The sequence below is a fragment of the Balaenoptera acutorostrata genome, chromosome 2 (assembly GCF_949987535.1).
Source record: "Balaenoptera acutorostrata chromosome 2, mBalAcu1.1, whole genome shotgun sequence".
Taxonomy (NCBI): domain Eukaryota; kingdom Metazoa; phylum Chordata; class Mammalia; order Artiodactyla; family Balaenopteridae; genus Balaenoptera; species Balaenoptera acutorostrata.
The window spans coordinates 157,720,167-157,737,278 of NC_080065.1; the positions used below are offsets into that span (position 1 = coordinate 157,720,167).

Sequence of the window (17,112 nt, forward strand, 5' to 3'; positions counted from 1 at the left end):
AGCAGCAGCACCTGAGAACTTGTAGAAATGCAAATTATGGGACCCCACTCAGACCTACTAACTCCGAACCTCTGGGGGAAGAGCCCAGCCATCTGTGTTTTAATAAGCCTTCCAGGTAATTCTGATGCATGCTGAAGTTTGAGAACCACTGTGGTAGAGCATCTTTAAAGATATCCAGAAAACTGGGAACAGCTGTTACCTCTGGGGAAAAGAAATGGGAGATGAAGAACAGGCATCTTCAGAGAGACTTTTCACTTCAGTATGTTTGGATTTTTTTTCCCATGTGTATGTATCACTTATTTTAAATAAAAATTAACAATCAAAGCCTACCACTTTGATCCAAAATGGATAAAGAAATGAGCTCAGTGCTTCTGAAAAACTGAATTATGGGTTTTGGTTTACAGCATGATTCTTAAAAGAAAAAAACAACAACCTATTTGAGACCAAGATTTCAATGCAGCAAATAAAGTATTTCTATAAATGACCATGTATGGTTTGACATAGCAGAGCCTAAGTTTGGTAGTAATGAACTTGTTAGTTACTGAGCTGGGAGGTTTTAAAAAGGGGAAAAAGCTTTTTAGAGGTTTTTATCAGAATGAAGCAGATTACCCTTATTGTGGAGAGTAATAATAATTAAAAACCCAGAATAAAAGCAAAGACAAAGAGAAAAATTGAACTTTTTTTTTAAAAAAAGCACAAAAACCCTACATACTAAAATTGTACACATCAAGTATTGGTCCAATCTTATATCAATCTATTTACAATTAAACAGCACCATGGTTTTCTCACCTAGGTTAGTTAAATGCCCAGAAAATTGTTATTCAAAGTACATGTTCCTTTAAAATAAACTATTAAGAGAGCTCAAATCCTCAACAAAAAAACTTCTACCAACTATAGATTATTATATCACCAAATTTACTTAAGAAAAATAGATTTGAACACTTTTTTGTCCTCCAGTTGACAAACTTTGAGAGATGTTGCTGTTCAATGTGGCACACAAATTAATAAGGAAACATTTTGACGACAGGGGCATTATATTGAAATACCCTCGCATATCTCCACCTCCATATATAAAAATACTCCTTTGGAATTAATGCTGCTGTTGCCTCTTGAATTTAGATTCAATTATTAGTAAACCTAAATTAAATGTAGCCACAATCTTTAAAATGATTGCATGAAAAAGAGAAGTAGTTAAAGCTCTCAGAAACATATGTTACAATTATAGATATTATGTGCAATCAGGCTATAGGAAATTTAATAGTATTTTAAACATTACATTTAAACTAAATAGTTTCATTTTGCCATTAAAATTAATAATGGTGCTTCACATCCAAAATACATGTGAAGGTTTGATTATTTCTCATTTGAGAACAACGTAAGTGCCTTCTTGCTTCTACTTTTCCATCTCATGGATTCTCAGGGGTTCAGAAATCACGTGGTAGACCCCTTCTCACTTATGGAACCAACCTTGAAAAGGCTCCAAATTAAATATAATCCTTGGCAGCTTTATTCCAGTCCTAGTACAGAAGAGTCAGGTTATCTCACCAAATTTTTCAGTCCTCTAATATAATCTGCAGATGCTTCTTAATTTGCCTCTTTGCTAGGAAAGATGAGAGAGGAAAATTCTCATCCACCACAACTACAGGTAACAGTGAACTATGGAAAGCACTAAAGCATAAAGCAACGTATCATCATTTGGTCTCACTGTCGATGTTTACGTGATGTCAGTAAATCTTTCACACTAGCAAATTATGAGTTGAAATTTTTTCTAAAAGATTGAAGACAGGCACAATTCTCCCAGGCACAGACAGAACGGGTTTTCCTTACACCCTTCCTGCAAATTGGGGGAGAAGAGATAATTACTTTATTATCCTACAGTAGGAACAGCTGTACTTGATTCCGTGCATTCCCTGGGATTCCCTTGAATCCCTGGAATGATTCAAGTACATTCCCAGCTGTACTTGATTCCATGCATATACATGCATTTGGGGGCACAGTTAGCTCTGAAAAGTTCTAAGCAGGGTAGGTAGATCAATGAAGGTATTACATAGTAGTGTCCTTCTAAGCCTGGATATGAAACAGCTTCATTATATAGACATTTCAAAATACCTATGCAGCAAGAGGACAACAGACTTTTCAACTAAGTTATCAGTTGAAAGTCAGAGATCTGAATGCACTGACCAAATTATTGCCTAGTGTTCCAGAAAGGTGCCTGCCACCAACGTGCTGGAAGGCACCAAAATTTAGTGTGAATGTAAACAAGGAGCTCAACATATGGGGATGGGGAAAGCAATACTGAAACACAATTTGCCAGTCTCTACTCCTTTATGGCTAAATATTAATTGAGCAAGGAATTAAGACCAGAAAAGAAGAGAACCTCAAGTACTGCTCTTTTCAGTTTCCATTTTAAAAAGCTCAAGTTTTATAACTGTTATTGTATTTTTTTGTATTTGATTTATTTTTTAAGAATTCTGTATTCACAGGTGCTTGGTGCTGTTCTGCATGGATGCAATGGTCTATTTACAGTCCAAATCATTTAAATACAGCCATTATATAGTTGTTGGGTATTTTAAAATAAATGGTTATCTATTTCTTAACTGCCTCTTGAATTAGAAACTGTAATTACATGAGTCTCAAAGGCTGGCTCTTTGTGTTTTATTAATTATTTTCGTTGGTCTCCATCACAGATGGAAGTTTTCACTGGTAATTCCTCAGAACTAAATCCATTCATACGGAATTCAGAGCAGTGAAAATAAATTTCACGCCGTAGAGTAGGAAATGATAACAACAACAATAGAAAGGAGCAGGAGGGATCTGGGGACAGCCGACAGGACCAGTTCAGTTCTCAACTGGTGTTGGGTTTTGCAAAGGTTGGCTCATTATAACCTGTACAACATAGTCCTTTGGGATCTTCAGCTCTTCCAGCTTCATTTTGTCGGTGAGAGGTCTGCCAGAAAAGAACCACCGCTGACTACCCGGTTCCACTCCTTCTGCTGCATGTAGCCGCCTCTTCATGTGGTACACTGTGTCTGTGCTGCGGACCACAAGTTTGAGGTCCTTGCCGGTGGAAAGGCGCAAACGGAGCTGAGATTCATACCCCGAATTGGGTGGTGGCTCAGGAATATCCAGAGTCTCTATGTCGCTCTTTTCCTCTATCATGTTGATTGGTGGTGCCAAGCAGTAGACTGGAAGCTGATACCTATTCCCCAGTTCATCATAGCACTCTGTAAGTGCACCTTCAGAAAGAGAAGACATGAAAAAGAGCTTAATCTAAATGAATGCATTTTTCTTTACATCTTGCAAAATGCTCAAACATCGCATTGGCTTGCCACTGCAGAGAAAAAAATGTAAAATAAGGCCAATCTCTGTCAGTGATCATCAATAATCATTATCAAGATCCATGACCAAATATTTGAGTGTTTATCAAATTTTACATTAACCAGGACCCTAGCTCCTTGCCCTCACTTCTTCTAAGTCATTTCATACCTAATTCATACTTTTGTTAAAAAAGGAAAAGAAAACGCACAAAATTCCAATTTACTAATATTATCAATGCTTAGACCAAATTAATGGGAGATGCAAATTACATTGGGATATCTTTTTAGGAAATGAATCAGCTAACGTTAAAAAAAAAAGGCAAAAACCCCCAGATCCCTAAGCTCAAATCTCCACAACACAGTGTTCCAGAGTGGTTCTCTTAGTGCCTAGACTTCCTAAGTTGAAGTACTTGGCCAGAAGTCCTCAGTCCAAAGAGATAACAAACTAGAGATGACAAGCTTACCAGCTGCCACTGTCTCATGGCTTATGTATGGATCTCATTAGCACAACTACCACAGAAATGACTGAGGTGTTTTATTTAACCCTAATTAGTCAATCTGTTACAGAGAAGCTTTGAGTTAAAAAGGAAGAACAAAAGGGGCATGAAGTTTATAACTTGCTAGCTCAGGGGAGGGGGAAAAAAGTGTTTATGGTTTAAAAGAAGGTATTCATGGTTAATTTCTTTATAAAGTATAAACTGCATTGTAATTACCAGAGCTTCCCTTGGGGAGCTTGAAAGCATACTTAATGAATGTTTTATTGTAAGGTTATTCATAATGTGTCTTTTGCTCAAACTGGAACATTAACGTCAGCTGATTATCAATTTGGATAAAAACCAAAAACATCTACCATATTCAGAACACTCATACACAGGCTAATGAATATGGGGCGTGGACACTGAGAAATGGTTACCAATGAACAAATGAGTTAATAAACTGATCTCCATCAATAGGCTGAAAATCCAAAGCATCCCAAATGAGACTGGAACAGTCACCAATCCACCAAGGGTTGAACTGGGCCTGCTTTCTAAGTTACATAAGATGGGCTGGGGTGAGAACTCAGGCACCAAGCATTAATACACGCGGATCTCCTCTTTCCTCTGTGTTTAAAAATAATGTTCAGCCTCTGTGTTATTCACTAATCTGAACACTGCTATGACTGTAGAAATAGATATGCTTCAAGCCCAGTTGTGATCACCAGCAGTTCCCTACACTAGTAACCATCACACTGCAGTATCAATATTATTTATAAATAGTCAGTTGTGCAAACTTCACTGTTTATATACTTGATATAGCCTTGTCCTAAGGCAAAGAAACCTCAGTGCCTTTCAGGTGGGCTGCCCATTAGGAAAACTAGCCAAGAGAAGGTGGAGAGTTCACTACAGACTCATCATCTCTCTCAGGAAAATACCTTCGAATACATATCCCACTGATACTGGGGCGTCAGTAATGTCAGCCTGATAGGAACAAGAACATATATACTTACATAACTGTTCTGCTAGAAAAACATTCTCTTAGAGAAGCACCATTCTAAATCATTACCTTTGGAATCAGGAGACCAAGATGATATTCCCAGCCTTGTTATTAACTAGGTGTACAACCTTGAGCAACATTCTTTAACCTGTAATACTTCTCTCAATTAGCAAAATGAGGCAGGATAAAAATGACCTCTAAAGTGACTTCCAGGTTTGCACATGCTGCTTCATCTTCATGCACCACAAGAGATAGAAAATAAAAGTGCAAACCAAAGCTGTCAAACTACAGGCAGAACAATGTCTTGACCAAAAGACAGCCTGTATTTTTAGCCTCCCTAGAAACCGGGATGAGAGGCGCCATGGCAGCCTCTAGCACAGTGCTGACACAGTAGTGCATGCCAAGCTTAAACAAATGTACAATCTAACAGGCACTTTGGCTCTTCCTAGATCTGAATACTCACTCTTTCATCACAGTAGAAAGCTGAGTCTTTCCCCTTCTGCCCTTCAGCCCAGCAAGTCAGGGGTTCAGTTTTCAGACTCAAATGGGTGAGAATAAAAACTCCATTGAAGAGGTACAGCTGAAGATGGCATACCTTCTTATTCTAGCTCAGGCAGCCTCCCATCCATGAGGCTGGAAACCAGCTATCCAGACTCTGTTGCTTAGAAGCTCCCATATTCCAATATTTTGGGGAAAGATAACTTGCAATTTATTTAACATGAAGTTTTCTGGTTTATTCCTTTCCTCACTCCTACCCGTCAAATTATACTGTAATCTGAGTTATAAATATGCTCTAGTTTTAGATTAAACGAAAAACTAAATAGGGGAAGAATTCAGGCCATGAAGTCAAATATTATTTAATTACATTTTTAGGCTGCAGTTTTATGGGTTATCCTCTCCCCAAATTTAATATCTGGGATCATAAAGTATCAATAAAAATAATCAATATAGCCCAGAGCTGAATATTACCCCAAAATTACCTATTCAGAGCAAAATGACTCCTCTGCAGGCTCAAACTCTTTTGAATAATATACTGCTAAATCCTCTACCACTTTATGGCCCCATATCTCTTTATTAAAGACAAAACTGCTCTGCTAATAGTGGTCTCTATCACACAATCTCTTTAGGACTTAATAAAGATCACTAGAAAACAATTCTTGCGTTCCAGAGTTGCTACATGAACACTTACTAAACACCTGGAAGTCTGTAGGATATGTCACTGGCACTAAGTAGAGAAGGTTACAAGAGAGCCAAGACTGTCCTTGACCCCCAGGAGCTTATAATCAAGGTGAGCAGACACAGCATACCCACGAAAGATTTAAATACAAATTGATACACTGAAAATCAAACATAGGAGCTGAGATATCACACAATAGAAACGTGACTAGAGTTGGCAGAGCCAAGAAGGAAAAATTCTGTAGAAATAGTGTGTTCTGGGCATGACACAATACAAATGTAGGGCATCCCAAGAAATACGAATGATATGGAAACAAGAATTAGTACAAGAGGGACTTCGCTGGTGGTACAGTGGTTGAGACTCCGCACTCCCAATGCAGGCGGCCCGGGTTCAATCCCTGGCCAGGGAACTAGATCCCACATGCTGCAACTAAGAGTTCGCATGCCACAACTGAGGAGCCCTCGAGCCACAACTAAGAAGCCCACTTGCCGCAACTAAGACCCAGTGCAACCAAATAAATAAATATTTTTTTAAAAAAAGAATTAGTACAAGATAAGTAGGGAATAACAAGTGGCTCTGCTGAGGTGGAATACACAATCGATGGTGTGAAATTACTAAACAGAGAGCAATAGTGAAAACCTGATAGGAGGGTTCAGGAGTTTAGACTTAATACTCTAGGAAATTTCTAGAGGAGGCTAGTATAGGTACATGTGGCTAATATAGGTCCATGAGTCATTCATCCAACAAATATTGAGTGCCTACTATATGCCAAGCAATGTTTCAGGTGCTAGGGTTATGCTAGTGAAGAAGACAAAGCCTAAAGATTATTTTATTATTTGCATGAAGGGAGAGTGACTGACTGGAATCAGGGGGCCCTGCTAAAATGACTGGCTGACTAACAATGGAAAGAAATGGATCTGAGAGAACTGGTAGTAAGGGGCGAGACCTAATGATAGGTTATGAAAGGCGAATCACCTAACCAGGAAATGAGAGTGACAGAGAATTTAGGGTTACAAGATTCTCTACTTGGATTCTTTCTTTTTAATTTATTTATTTATGTATTTATTTTTGGCTGCGTTGGGTCTTCGTTGCTGCGCGCGGGCTTTCTCTAGTTGTGGCGAGCGAAGGCTACTCTTCGTTGCGGTGCGCAGGATTCTCATTGCGGTGGCTTCTCTTGTTGCAGAGCACAGGCTCTAGGTGTGCGGGCTTCAGTAGTTGTGGCACACGGGCTCAGTAGTTGTGGCTTGCAGGCTCTAGAGTGCTGGCTCAGTAGTTGTGACACACGGACTTAGCTGTCTGCGGCATGTGGGATCTTCCTGGACCAGGGATCGAACCCATGTCCCCTGCACTGGCAGGCGGATTCTCAACCACTGTGCCACCAGGGAAGCCCTCTGCTTGGATTCTTAACTGCTTCAGGTTCAGGGAGATACTTCAATTGAGTTATCTGAAGGTAACTGAAGAAGCATATTGGGAAAAGGGTAAAAGCAGTTTGTAGAGTAATAATCTCGAATGTGTTAGTTTAAACATAAAAGCAAACACTTAAGAGGGCTTACTAGCTCTGTCTAAGCACTTTGCATATATTAACACTTAATCCTCACAACAGCCCTCTAAAGTAAGTCTATCATACTCATTTTACAAATGGGAAAATTGAAGAGAGAGGTAGCTTGCCCAGGGTCAGAGATAGTTAAGTAACACAGTAAAATAATCTGATTCCTGAAGAAGTAAATGTGTAACATAGGGATAAGGCTATAGGGCTTGTGACAGCTCTACAAGACTCCCAGGTTAATGATATTGTTAAGGGGAGGAGGAAATGTGCTTGGAAAAAGGCAGAGGACAAATACAAGAGGGATGAAGAACCAAATGTGAATCACAAGGAGCAAGAAACCAACACTCCAAACGCAGCCCAACAATACGTTTGCCAGTGATGTTAGTGACAGGTCAAAGAAGGATCTGGAAGATGAGGCAAAAGAAAGTGGTGACTAAGAAGTTTCAGTGCTGCGAAGCCACCACATGTAGTGACAAAACGGACCTATTACTATCACTGTCTCACCTATGATATTTAAGAGCAATGTGTAAAAAACAGGGCATGGTTAGAAGACAGAGTTTTGCTTAAAGAAACACTGTATTTAAACACAGAAGGGAAGGAACCACTCTAAAAGTTGAAAACATAAGGATTTTTTTACGTTTCCAAAAATCACTCCTAGCTACGTTTGCATTTGCAATTTACAAAACGTTTTTAATCATCACCCACTGGCCACTGGCAGTGCAGTTCATCTAATAATTCTTCACTAGTTCTAAAGACGTTCTAGCCAGGCTTGCTTAGATTGTTCACCTAAGTACACTTGTCTTTTTTTCCCCTTCTCCTCAAAAACCCATTATAGGCCTCACTCAAGTCCTAGCAGAGACAGATGGCCACCAGGATAAATGATTGCCAGGCCACTGCTTCCCCAGGTCAGGAAGCCCTGAAAGCTCCCCAGGGTAGGAAGAAAGCTGCCAAGACTACCTTCTGTTCTGATTTCATACATAATTTTTTGAAGTTGTTTTTATTTATCTTCTATCTAGATGACTGGCCCAGATGTTCTATTTTTCTTGGTCAACTCTTTTCTATGGCTGTTTTTAATTAGGCTTCAAAATATTTCACAAGAAACTTATAAAGATAAGACTAAATTATATACCAAATAATAAAAATAGCTTTACTAAATGCCAGAACGTCTAACACTTTATTCTTTCTCAAGTAGTCTTTCAGGTTAAAAAGAAAGACGTCTTTTTAAGCATTCAAAGGCCTCACTGGTTTTCCCTCTATGTTCACTCCTGCAAGATTGCAGCTCAGTCTTAAAATTTTTACCACGTGAGACTTGCAGAGTTACATGAACAAATCTGCAAAAGTTAAAAATCAATTTTTATGTAAGGAAACTTTTGAGGATATTAAAATGTTACCTTGATTGTAGTGATGGTTTCATGGGTGTTTACATGTGAAAGCTGACCAAACTGTACACTTTAAATATGTGCTGTTTAGTGTTCTTCAATATACCTCAACAGAGTTGAAAACATTTAATATTTAAAACATACTAGCAATCTGATATAGAAAACGGTCCTCCCAAAATTAATTAAGAAATTAGGAAAGCAATATCCTAGAACGGCAAGGCTTTTGTCACATTGGGGGTTTCTTCCAAGGATGAGAAAGGATGTCTTTATTCTCGACTTCACTTTTCTAACTGACCCAGAAGGCATGAACTCTTCATAAAACATGACTTCCTAAGACAACAGAAGACCTAAACACATAAGTGAGTTGGACACAGCTAAAAAGGAAAAGAACACTGAAATAACAGAAAGAATGGGAAGGAAAGGAACAGTGGGTTAGACCTATGATTCAGGCAGCCCACTGTTGAGCCTGACAGAGGAACAGAAGACTGGAGAAGCAGTAAATCTGATAGAAGGAACAGTGGCTTTGGAGCCAGCGCACCCAAATTTTAATTTGAATCCTAATCCTGGACATATTCAGTCTGTTTCCTCAAGGACTATACTATCTACCTCACAAAGTAGTTGTAAGGATTAAATAATAAAACACATGCAAAATTGACTAGTACGTATAATAAATCCATTGAAAACACTCAGTAATGTCAGGTCCCTTCTCATACAAGTTTTAAATCTCAGAACCAGACTTATGGAGGAAAGCTCACCAATAGCAATATCACAAAGGATCAAAGTTTCATAATGTTTGAGTCCACTGCTTTATGCTTCATGGGGTCCTTTACAAACCTCACAATAATGTCAAAAGGGCCATCGAAATTACCCTTCATCCAGATATTATGAGCCGTCTTTCAGGACTAACAAATTACAGACTCTCTCATGCAAACACTTTGCTGGGAATTATATTAAGCTTATGTCTGATAGTCAGGCTTTAGGAGAAGCAGGTTCAGTTGTCTCATCCCACCAAATTAGCTATTAAGACTGGGATTCAGAAGTACTAAATCTATCATCTCTTCTAGCAAGCACAGGTGAAAAGTGGCTTAGTTTGGATGTATTACCAAAGTCTTACTATGGTTAGACCATGATTAACAGCTTGTGTAACATTTGGCCACATTTCTAACGGGACACTGATCTTTAATTCCAACTCTTTAAAAGGAACAGAGGAACAGACCAGCAGCACTCGGGCACTGGTTTATTTAGCTGACCTGGCTTTACAGAAGTGGAAGTCGGTGCAGTACACTTCCTGGGACCACATCAGAAACCCTGCTTTCCATCCACCCCCACCACCCAGAATGGCAAAGAAAGGAGGTCTTCTTCAGAGACAAGCCTACTGACTCAGGAACAAACTCCCACCTCAGCTATTTTAGGCGCTTTGTTGCTCTACCTGAAGAAAAAGGGTGACAGCAGCCGAGGAGTGGATAAAGCTACACTGTGTAACTCCAAATCATTTTTGTTTCGTTGAGGATAGAAAGAGGAAAAGGATATAACATTTAATTTATGATTAGTCAGTCATCAGATCCTTTATTAAGGCCCCATTTCATTTCTAAACACAAGTCTGATAAAAATCCTCTGTCTCTCATGTATGTACAATTTTCATGCTTTCATTCTTAAGCTTTATGTTCATGAATTAAGTTTATTAAATGACAAATTCTTATAGGGACCTTTAAAGGAATCAGAATTCATGGCTTGCTTTTTTTAAAAAAAAAATTTTATTTATTTATTTATTTATTTTTGGCTGCGTTGGGTCTTCGTTGCTGTGCGCGGGCTTTCTCTAGTTGTGGTAAGCGGGGGCTACTCTTTGTCTCGGTGCACGGGCTTCTTGCGGTGGCTTCTCTTGTTGCAGAGCACAGGCTCTAAGCGCCCGGGCTTCAGGAGTTGTGGCTCGCGGGCTCTAGAGCGCAGGCTCAGTAGTTGTGGCGCATGGGCTTAGTTGCTCCGCAGCATGTGGGATCTTCCCGGACCAGGGCTCGAAGCCGTGTCCCCTGCATTGGCAGGCAGATTCTTAACCACTGCGCCACCAGGGAAGCCCCAATGGCTTGCTTCTTAATGGGCGTCTAACACACTTAAAGGAAAGAGAAACAAGGCCTACAAATATGCATTTCCTATCTGTCCATGTCTGAGAGAATCCACTTGTTTCTCTTTTGTATTAATAGAAGTATATCATTTTAAAATATTCTAGGGACTTCCCTGGTGGCACAGTGGTTAAGAATCTGCCTGCCAATGCAGGGGACACGGGTTCGAGCCCTGGTCCGGGAAGATCCCACATGCCACGGAGTAACTAAGCGCATGCACCACAACTACTGAGCCTGTGCTCTAGAGCCTGCAAGCCACAACTGCTGAAGCCCGTGCGCCTAGAGCCCGTGCTCCGCAACAAGAGAAGCCACCACAATGAGAAGCACGCACACTGCAACGAAGAGTAACACCGGCTCACTGCAACTAGAGATAGCCTGCAAGCAGCAGCGAAGACCAAATGTAGCCAAAGATAAACAAATAAAATAAATAAATTTATAAAAAAACAAATAAAGTATTCTATATAGTGTGGGAGAGACCTAAAATGATACACATGGAATTAACATTGAAAATTACTCGTGTAGTAACTTTACAGAAAACACAGATGAAATGACTTGACCTTGTAACTTAGTTGCTTTAGTTACGGTTAGATCTAGGACTTGAGTTAAAAACCTAATTTCATGACTTTTACTTCGGAAAAATAATGTAACTTCCCTGTGCTTCAGTTTTCTCATCTGTTTAAAACGGGGACTGTTGTAGGTGATTATCACAGGCATGAGAATTAAATAACATCAACTCAAAACATGAATTGATAGTATTTTATTATTTCTGATTCTCAGACCAGGAGTTCTTTTCATCATGTTGGCTTCTTATACACAGAAATGCTCTATTTACGCTATTTATAAGTGCCTTAGTTTTAAACAACTTAAACTGCATTATACATAATTTAATTTATTCACATTTGATATATTCTGAGATAAGAAAGATCAGGAAAAAGAAAAAAAAATTCTGGGCAACTCCTTTCCCACCTGGATTTTGAAGGTGACTAAAAAATAAAGTTTTTTCAAGAATTACTATTTTCTACCTCCCATATCCTGAAGAATGAGAAAGGACAAAAGAAAATGGCCTTCAAAAGTCCAACTGAATGACTGGTAACGTTTAGCCATGAGAAGTAAGAATAAACTTGGAGTTAAGACTTTAAATATGAGAAAAGTAAGTGTTTGGGTAATAGTGAGCAGCTACTCCTCCTATACAGGGAAGATTAAGAAGGGAGCTTTTACATGTGAATTGCAGGGAGATGGAAAACACATTAATTGTAGATGCTAAAGAAATAAACAACAACCTTTCTAGAAAATTGGAAGGTAGGGAAAGGAGTAGGCAATTTTAAAAATCTTTTTAAATCTTCTGAATAATAATTTTAAAAAAGCTTTAAATCCTCCTCTTTACCAGATAAACAGATACTGTTTCTGAACGAGCTCTCACCGAAAATATCTGAATAGCCAGTATGAACCAGACTCCGTGAAAAATGAAAATAAAAACCACCTTCTTTTCACCCTGTTTATGCTAATTTGGGCAAGCCACTTAATCTATAATCTGGTTTCACAGGCAAAACACTGTATTTAGGAATGTTTTTAGGAATTTTAGGTAGTGACAAAATAGCACTCAATTAGAAAAAGGAAATAAGCTCTTTAAGAAATTTAAGACCATGAGTAAAAAATGCTGTGTAAGTAATGAAAAATAGAGCTCTTCTAGGATGGGGAGGCTGTGGAAAAGAAGTAGCAGACATTAGAATCACTGAGGGAGCTTTTTCCACAACAGTACACTATTACACATGTCCATATCATCCTCTACCTGAGTCATAATTTCCAAAGTGAAAATATATGTTCATATGTAAAATCCCCAGGTAGTTATGATACCAACTTCCCTCTTAAAAATCCCTACTGCCATTTGAGAATAACAAACTAAAGACTTCTCACAGATATTAATAGAGGAAGATAATTAAAGAGTACAGAATTATTTTCTGCTTGGACAAAGTAGGAATATAATAAATATGACCTGCTGACTGGAATTAAGATAAAACACATTAATTATCAAGGGAACCACTATAAGAGAAAGAAAAGAAAGAGAAAATATGGGGAAAAGGGTTTTTTGTTGTTTCCTTGAAACAACAGAAAAGGTAACTATCATCACAAGAAAAAAGGCCATTGACAAATACATAATTTTTATGCATAAAACACTGACACTAAATACAATTTAAATCAAAAGGGCATAATCCTTGTTTACTTCGAGCATACAATCTAAAATAACAGACAACACAGATATAAACAACATTTACAAAGACATTTTCATATGGTTTTCAAGCTTTAAAGAACTTTTTATAATATTTATACTGGGAAGATAATATGAATAAGGTTGAGATAACAAAAAGATTATGGGAAGAGAAGAGAGGATGAGATGAAAACAAAAAAGGAGATTTTTGGAAGAAAACTTAGAAAGGAGTGTATATCCTAGGATCTCTTCAGGCTGTCAGTCTATGATTAGTTCAGTAATCTTATGGATAATACTGACAGATGGAGATGAAGGGGATGGGCATGGATCAGGTGTGAGATGATGCCAAACTAACAATGTCCTCACTGCTAGGTGTCTAATTAATAAATCTACTACTGGGCTTCCCTGGTGGCACAGTGGTTAAGAATCTGCCTGCCACTGCAGGGGACACGGGTTCGAGCCCTGGTCAGGGAAGATCCCACATGCCACGGAGCAGCTAAGCCCATGTGCCACAACTACTGAACTTGTGCTGTAGAGCCCGCGAGCCACAACTGCTGAAGCCTGGGCGCCTACAGCCCATGCTCTGCAACAAGAGAAGCCACCACAATGAGAAGCCCACTCACCGCAACTAGAGAAAGGCCGCACACAGCAACAAAGACCAAACGCAGTCAAAAATAAATAAATAAAATAAAATTTTAAAATAAATAAATCTGCCACTATTGTTGCTATTGAATCAACATAACCTCAAAATTCCATTAGGCATATGCCCAAAAGAAGGGTATCCTAAGCCAAAGAAAGATGTTACCAGTAGACAATACACCCAGAAAATGATTGAAATCTATAATTTAAGATTTAGGTGCAAGGAATTTACTTGTTAATGTCAGAGTTCAAGAAATACAATCATCGAGAGGGCAGACAGCAGAAGCAAGAAGAACTACAATCCTGCAGCCTGTGGAACTAAAACCACATTCACAGAAAGACAGACAAGATGAAAAGACAGAGGGCTATGTACCAGATGAAGGAACAAGATAAAACCCCAGAAAAACAATTAAATGAAGTGGAGACAGGCAACCTTCCAGAAAAAGAATTCAGAATAATGATAGTGAAGATGATCCGGGATCTCGGAAAAAGAATGGAGGCAAAGATAGAGAAGATGCAAGAAATGTTTAACAAAGACCTAGAAGAATTAAAGAACAAACAAACAGAGATGAACAATACAATAACTGAAATGAAAAATACACTAGAAGGAATCAATAGCAGAATAACTGAGGCAGAAAAACGGATAAGTGACCTGGAAGACAGAACGGTGGAATTCACTGCTGCAGAACAGAATAAAGAAAAAAGAATGAAAAGAAATGAAGACAGCCTAAGAGACCTCTGGGACAACATTAAACATAACAACATTCGCATTATACGGGTCCCAGAAGGAGAAGAGAGAGAGAAAGGACCCTCACACCGGTCAGAATGGGCATCATCAGAAAATCTACAAACAACACATGCTGGAGAGGGTGTGTTGAAAAGGGAACCCTCTTGCACTGTTGGTGGGAATGTAAATTGATACAGCCACTACGGAGAACAGTATGAAGGTTCCTTGAAAAACTAAAAATAGATTTACCATATGACCAAGCAATCCCACTACTGGGCATATACCCAGAGAAAACCATAATTCAAAAAGACACATGTACCCCAATGTTCATTGCAGCACTATTTACAATAGCCAGGACATGGAAGCAACCTAAATGCCCATCGACAGACAAATGGATAAAGAAGATGTGGTACATGTATACAATGGAATATTACTCAGCCATAAAAAGGAACAAAATTGGGTCATTTGTAGAGACGTGGATGGATCTAGAGACTGTCATACAGAGTGAAATAAGTCAGAAAGAGAAAAACAAATATCATATATTAACGCATGTATGTGGAACCTAGAAAAATGGTACAGATGAACCGGTTTACAGGGCAGAAGTTGAGACACAGATGTAGAGAACAGACGTATGGACACCAAGGAGGGAAAGTGGCAGGTGGGCGGTGGTGGTGGTGGGATGAATTGGGAGATTGGAATTGACATGTATACACTAATATGTATAAAATGGATAACTAATGAGAACCTGCTGTATAAAAAAAATAAATAAAATTTAAAAAAAAAGAGATACAATCATCAGCACTACTATCTATTAAGTGTTTTTTGGACTATGGTAAGCAATTTACATGTTTTATAATCACATTTAATCAATACAACCACCTACAGGGTAGGTACTTACAATCCATATTTTACAGATGAGAGAACTGAAGCTTACAGAAAAGAAGCAATTTGCCCAAAGGCACATAGCTATAAGTAATACAGTAGAGGCAGGAAGTAAGGCTAGATCTGATACCAAAGCCTGAGCTAAACAAGAGCTAAAGCCTATGCAATATTTTAAACTCAAAATATGAAGTACTTTGGGATGTTCAGGGTTTAACACAACAAAATGTGTCCAAAGTAAAATTTCAATTATGTAATTACAGCTAAAAGATGGAAGGGATTTCACCAATACCACTGAGGTCTAGGTAAAAACATGTAACTAAATAGCTAAGTTATAAACTGATGGTGAGTTAGAGTACCTGACGAAATATAATTCAAAAGTCCACCCAAGAAACATTATTGATAAGTTTCAGATATGAACAAGGGAAATCAATCAAGGGTACCAACGACAATAATATTAATACACATAAAGTTATTACAGAGCTTTCAAAGAGGAAAGCTTGAGGAAAGTCAATTTGATTCTTTCATGCTAAAGCAGAAAATATTCCTTAAACATAGAGGGGACAAGTAGAGGCTCATCCAATATTCTCAAATTTCCAAGAATAATTCTCCCCAGTCTGTTGGTTGGTGGGGCTGCCAGGATCATTACTTTGCTGTTCACACAGATAAGCAGAAATGAGGGACTTGAGTTTTTAGAGATCTGAGCCCATTTCTAATAGGATATGCGTAGGTCCCTACCTTAAATGTAACAGAGCTGTTATGCCTCCATGAACTTGTAAACAAGGCCATAATGTACAGAACAAAATTAGATTTTCCCATAGGTAACTATGACAGGTACAAAGTAAGGAAGTCAAAGTTCCAAGGTTCTGGGCCTTGGGTTCCTAAATAAAGACAATCACAGATAAACGCCACCCCCACCCCCACCCCACTCGTGGGGCTGTACAGATACCAATCTATTCTGCTTTTAAAATATAGGATGTAAGCAGTAAAAAGAGACAGATGATAAAACTAACTGTAAAGGAAGGCCCTTCCCTTTATATTATATAAAGGTAGTATTTGAAGACAAATTATAGAACTAAGAAAGGTAATGGAACAAGGTGATGTCCTCTCCAGTCATGTAAGAGGTAAAGAATTCAGAGACTATCCATGAAAATGGGACTGAAGAGTCATACTAAAACTGCATTCTATTATACATTTTTCAAATGTAGGACGGATCATTTTTACACCTCCGTAGAAAAAGTGATCTATATACAGTGGGTGCTCAGTATTATTAACCCAAGCCCATCCTAATAAGGTTTTATTAATAAAGAACAGGACAGCTATGAAATATATATTTTTAAGTTTCTTGGAAGCACAATTAATTCAGAAAATTAATGGAGATTTGGAAAACTGGGAAGGATACTAAGTTAAATATCTTTTATTTGACAAAGAGTCAAAGCAGATGATTAAACAGTGAAAAGCACTGTTCCTCTGAAAATGCAGACAAAGTAAGATACTGATCGATACTCATGTTTCTCTTCAGATCGTATGAATCTTTCACCTTTTACTAAAAATTCCCGTGGGGGGAAAAAGAAAGGAAAGAAGAAAAAAAAAAGGAAGATACTGAAAACAAAACAATGAAAGTATAATAATAAATAGTAAACTATGCAACG

At 38.3% G+C, this 17,112-nt stretch overlaps 1 protein-coding gene and 1 pseudogene across 6 annotated transcripts in view; one reads left to right on the plus strand and one right to left on the minus strand.

Moving 5' to 3' along the window:
* Positions 1 to 659: 659 nt before the first annotated feature.
* Positions 660 to 17,112, minus strand: part of UBTD2 (ubiquitin domain containing 2) — a 61,512-nt gene continuing 45,059 nt past the window's right edge. For all 6 annotated transcript variants that reach the window (XM_057540883.1, XM_057540884.1, XM_007171357.2 and 3 more), the window contains one exon: positions 660 to 3,236. In XM_057540883.1, the coding sequence (XP_057396866.1) occupies positions 2,839 to 3,236 (398 nt within the window). In that variant the 3' untranslated portion in view covers positions 660 to 2,838. The remainder of the gene's footprint in view (positions 3,237 to 17,112) is intronic.
* LOC114236399 (U5 spliceosomal RNA) lies at positions 16,972 to 17,029 on the plus strand (annotated as a pseudogene).